Here is a 5,767-nt window from a genome sequence, read left to right on the forward strand (position 1 = left end):
TATAAAAAATGAGCTAGTATTATGGTACAAATGAATCAACCTATAATACTGGGTTTAATGAACAACCCAATCTGCTGGGTAAAATTAACCTAAAATGTGTTCTGTCCTATATTTACCCAGCCCTTTGGTTAAAGATAACCTAAACTGGGTTCTTTTTAACCCATTGTTTTTTAAAGTGCATGGAGAACTTCTGGATCTTCATGTGACTTATATTTCATATATAACACTATGCCATATGTAACAATAATGTTACCACATCTGTTATCAACCTCAAAAACAGGACAAAAAAGCTTAAATGTTACCATTAGTATATTTAATGTTCTATTTCTGCATTTACCATCACCATTATTAAATGTTTATTTTAGTTTCAGTACAAAATAGAGTGGAGTTTGTGTTCTAACATTCATCAACATGCAAAACTGCAAGTAATAACTGCATTAAAAAGCTGATTAAAAGACAGTTTTGGGTTCATTTGTGATTTTCAGCTGGTCATTTGCCTGCCAAATCCCACAGGTCAGATTCTGGCTGAACCCAGTCTTCTCCCATGATGCTTTGCAAGGTGAAGTCTTGAAAATACTCGAGTCGATGGCTGATCAGATGAGAGAAGAAATGTTAGTATCCAATAAAAGGAAACAGAATTAATTTTAAGATACCTAAACTTACAAGTCTGGTCCCTGTCCTTCAACTAGGTCTTCTCTAGGAACAGGATACAGAGACTCATAGGTTCTTTCCGCCCCAGAGCCATGGATGGCATAGGAATTCATCTTATTAACGCCCGGAGGAAAATACCTCCAAGGTAGAAGTGCTTCTCCCTTCCATATCTTTTCCTTTTTATTGACTATAAATGATAGAGGGATTTGTTGCTGCAACAGATTATAGCATAAACATTATCACAAAATAACCAGTTAATGGCTAAGAACAGCATAAGAACATTTCATATCACTCTGCAATTTCTACTCCTGTTCTATTACATTATATTAAGCATTCCTGAACCTTTTAATGTTTAGCTGTTCAGGGTTATAAAGCCTAAATCATACATACATATATTATATGGATTTTGTATATTAAAATGTAAATAAATAAATAAATATTAAGCATAATAATGTACAATAGATTTAGATTTGTTTTTGTCTCTTATATTCATTATTATTATTTACTTATTTTTGAAAAGAAAAACTTTTATTCAACCCCCAAACATTTAGCTAAATACATTAATAAACACTTTTCTTACCATAAATGCATTATGTTTTCCATTCAGTAGCAGAACGAGGTGCTGTCCATGTCTGTAATATCAAAATATTAATTCAGTTACATGTTAGCAATGAAAAATCTTCATGCTGCCTAAAAAATAAATATAGGCTTGACTTACGGACAGAGCTCCACCTCCAGATACTGCTCAGTGTTGTTGTTCAGGAAAAAGGACTCTACCACTGAAAAATTAATCAAACAGCACAAATTGTAAAAACTGTCAGTTGGATATTCACCGATAAATCAGTGAAAGTGAGAGGTAGACTTTCACTTAGTGTTTTATTAACCTTTTCCTCTCATTTTAATTCAATTTTACACTGAAGTTAAATCTCCTTTACTAATCTGTTAGTTATCTATTCTAGATAGTCCAAGTATCAAGGTTGCATGTGTATATGCAACATTATCTGTTGACTGCACTAATTGGTTATATAATTACATGAATGTAAGAAACTCAATCTATAAATCAACACTGACAAATTGGCACTTTATTAAAAGTATAAATGAACATACCCTCATAGTCCCAAAGACCAGGAAATGGCTCTCCAGGTGGTCCGGCTGGTGCAGGGGGGTCATTAAAGAAAGGAGCATTCACCTGCATTAACAAACCATCCTCGCCAGGAGAGAAGCGAATCTTTACTGGCTTATGATCCAAAGGTAAGCTGTCCCAGGTATCTTTGATTTGGAACTCCATTACAGTCAGCAGGATACAACCAACGCAGACACTGTTAAGCATGGTCAAATCTTACTTTCTTCTATCAAGCCCCAAAATAATAATAATAACTTATCTGGACTATCTGGTTGACTTCTCAAAAATTATATTCTTGTTATACAAGTATCACTAGCCTACAGTAAGTTATATATCCACAGTTCTGTGCTCTAATATGTCTTGAGCAGCTCAGGACACAGGACTCTCTGTTATGAAATCAAGTTCAACAGTCACTGATAAGCAATACTTCTGATATGATAAACTTAACACCTGATGTCACTGAAAGACACTTCCTGATTTCAGGTACATACTGTACATCCCACAGAAGTTTCAGCAGTCAGGCATATAGTCATAGTATTAAGTAAAAAATAAATAATTTATGGGAAAAAAAATAGTAAAAGTCTTACCCTATTCGATCATACCGAGTGTCTTCATCTTGAAAAAACAGGAACTCCTTAAACCGTACGGAACTCAGGCGGGTTGAAGTTTCCCGGGAACATTTTAATGAGTTGCACCGCGTCCCTGAGGATGAATCTGATTGGCTGGGAGGCTCTTCAAAGTTTGAACTACAAGGCAGAAGGATTTATGCTGCCTTCATGTGATATGGGAAAGATGATGCTTTCCACTTGTGAAGTGGAAATTACCAGCGTGTCGTATTCAGGTGCTTTTGTTGTCGTAGTGAAGAGAAACATGGCGAACTCGGAATTTGTCCTCACATGCTACTTAGGTAAAAGTTTTAAAACGGTTATAAACTCCCTAATGCATCTGCTACAGGATGCATCAAAACGCAAACGGTAAATTATAGGCTGTATCTTATTGATCATGAATAGTAGAGTTGTTTTAAAGACAATACTTACTAATGGTTATTTTAGCTAGCCTATATATACGTTTTTATATAAGCCTATATATAGTATATATATTTTATATAGCCTATATAAGTTTTTTAACTTTTAACATCATGCAATGTTTACCATTCATTATGGTTTCGTTACTGTCCGCCATGTTGAAAGGTCAAAGTTTATCCCATCTCGGCAACTCGGGTATCATAAAAATTTTCGAGCTTTCCAGTGGAAATTACAACGTGAGTGGGTGTTCATGTGCAATTTCGATGTCGGATTTTGGTATTTACCATAATTACGATAGCACATGAAGGCAGCATTAGAAGCACTTGTCCTTATAACGTTCCACGCCCAAAGCACCCTCAGTTAAACTGCAGTCATCTCATACAGTTGAGGTCAAAAGTTTATACCCCCCATTTCAGAATTTGAAAAATGTTAAATATAACAAAATAAGAGGGATCATACAAAACGCATGTTGTTTATTTAGTACTGACCTGGATAAGATATTTCACATAAAAGATGTTTATATAGTCACAGCCAGCACAAATTATTACCTTTCTGTAGGAATATTGGTTTACCATTGAATTATCTGACTCTAAAGAACTATATAATTTTGGTCTAATCGATTATACGTACATTATGAAAGTAGATTATTACGAAATGACATATTGTTTGCATAGATAAAATGAAAAAGAACCGAATCTGGTGTGTAGTCTCAGCAACAGCATAAAAACATGATTGCTATACAGGTGAAGTTTTGCATTGGCTAACTAAAGTTGGCAGGCTAACTATTTCCACATAAACGTGCTGAACACTCTGTGTTCTTGTTCTTGTTCTTCATTAAAAAAAACAAAACGTGTTTTTAATGTTTATTTATTTCCGTCGCATGAGATGTGACCAAACTCGATACCCTCTTTAATTTTCTTTTTTATTTCTAGAATATGTAATATGAGAATTGAACACTAGAGAGCAGTGTTTACTACTTACAGGGACAGTTAACAGAACAAACAGAGCCGCAGCACTTTCCAACAATTATACATAAACCAGAAGGCACGCCATGCTGAATAATTTGAACATATGATTTAAATATTAGCTGTTGGCAGTAAAATATTAGCTTAATAGACATTCATTAATTATTAAAATGCTTTGTCTGTGCTGTGCTCTCACTGACAATCACTGAGCTGTTGTAGAATCAGAATATGGAAACGATAATGGTTAAAATCTAAATCTACTGTAGATCTGCTGTACCTTCTCCTGTTTTTGCAGTGCATGTTTCAGGACTGCTTCAGGACATCTGGTGTGAATGACTATCTTGAGGTCATTCCACAGCATCTCTATTGAGTTAAGGTCTGGGCTTGACTGGATTTTATGTCTCAGGAGCCATTCTGTATCATATGATAAACTTGGAAATGCATTTTCCCCTCCACAATGGCAAGTGGTCCAGGCCCAGAGGCAGCAAAGTAGCCCCAAATCATGATGCTCCCTCCACCATATTTCACTTCTGGCATGTTGTATTCTTTTTACGCCACACACAACGCTGCATGTTCTTCCCAAACAATTCTATTTGTCCACAAGACATTTACTCAGTACACTGTAAAAAATTTGCTGTAGTTCTGCAGCTGGTTGCCAGTAACTTACTGTAGATTTTTAATTTATGTTATTTACTGGCAACAGTTTGTTCAAAGTTAAATGAACATTAAACATTAACAAGTCTTTGTCTTTACAGAATAAAACTATAAAATAACAACCTACTGCAAAGCATTCTGGGAACCAGAAACCTTCATCAACCTTTTTCTGTTTTTTTCCTTCAGATTTTGGTTCACAGAATGCTTTGCATGAGGCTGTTATTTTAGTTTTATTCTGTAAAGATAAAGACTTGTTAATGTTTAATGTTCAATTAACTTTGAACAAACTGTTGCCAGTAAATAGCATAAATTAAAATCTACAGTAAGTTACTGGCAACCAGCTGCCAGTAATACTGTAATTTCTACAGATTTTGTTTACAGTGTAGTGTTGTGGAATGTCAAGGTGGTCTTTGGCTAATTTTAGGCCTGCTGCAATATTTAGTTTGGAGAGTAGTGGCTACCTTCATGGTGTCCTTCCATGCATACACTGTAATAAGTTTTCACCAATTTCAACTTAAAAACGTAAGTTTAGCAGCTGCCTTAAAACGTTAAGTTAAATCAACTTAAGTCATCTAAACACAAGTTAAATCAACTAATGTTTATTGTAATAACTTAAAATAACGTGTAGTTTTAAGCTGATTTAACTTAAAAACTCAAGGCAGCTGCTTAACTTAGGTTTTTAAGCTAAATCTGGTGAAAACTTTTTACAGTGTACCGTGTCTGTTCAGTGTTTTAAGTACTGTATGGTTGACTCATGAATAGAGATGTTAGCTTCATTGAATCCTTCAAGTCTTTAGCTGTTACTCTATGGTTCTTTTTCACCTCATTTAGCATTCCGTGTTGTGCCTTTGGAGAGATCTTGGCTGGGTACCCATTTCTATGGTACCATATCGTCTACATTTACAGACAATTCGTCTAACTGTGGACTGATGAATATCTAAAGTCTTTGAGATTACAAAATTGCATATCAACAACTCTTGATCGTAGGTCTTCTGAGATCTCTTCTTTCGCGAGGCATGGCTCATATCAGGTAATGCTCCTTGTGAATTGCACACAGACACTGTTTGGGTGTTTATATGAGGCAATTTAGCTCTAAACCACACCTTTATTGTCATTTCATTGATTGGACTCCTGGTTTAATATGTGACACCAGAAGCCAGACTTATTAGCTTAGAAATATTGTGTTTGTTGAAATGTGTGACTTTAGTGAAAATCAAATTAAATTTCATAAACAATTTCTGCAGAAACCCAGAAAATTGAAAATAGTTCACTTACTTTTTCTTGCAATTGTATATGTAACAATAATGTTACCACATCTGTTACCAAGCTCCAAAATAGGACAACAAACA

At 34.9% G+C, this 5,767-nt stretch overlaps 1 protein-coding gene across 2 annotated transcripts; it reads right to left on the reverse strand.

Moving 5' to 3' along the window:
• Positions 1 to 291: 291 nt before the first annotated feature.
• On the reverse strand, positions 292 to 2,492 carry LOC141337251 (UPF0462 protein C4orf33 homolog). Of its 2 annotated transcripts, XM_073843032.1 has the most exons (6): positions 2,362 to 2,492; positions 1,759 to 1,970; positions 1,370 to 1,430; positions 1,232 to 1,283; positions 664 to 863; positions 292 to 589 (listed from the first exon to the last, which is right to left on the reverse strand). In XM_073843032.1, exons 2-6 carry the CDS (start codon positions 1,937 to 1,939, stop codon positions 490 to 492), a joined length of 594 nt encoding a protein of 197 aa, XP_073699133.1. In that variant the 5' UTR covers positions 1,940 to 1,970; positions 2,362 to 2,492; the 3' UTR covers positions 292 to 489. The 2 variants fall into 2 exon arrangements, with proteins under 2 accessions (XP_073699133.1, XP_073699132.1); XM_073843031.1 differs by lacking the exon at positions 2,362 to 2,492 and having other exon boundaries at positions 1,759 to 2,177.
• Positions 2,493 to 5,767: the final 3,275 nt, after the last annotated feature.

Source organism: Garra rufa, chromosome 6 (assembly GCF_049309525.1).
Source record: "Garra rufa chromosome 6, GarRuf1.0, whole genome shotgun sequence".
NCBI classification, from domain to species: domain Eukaryota; kingdom Metazoa; phylum Chordata; class Actinopteri; order Cypriniformes; family Cyprinidae; genus Garra; species Garra rufa.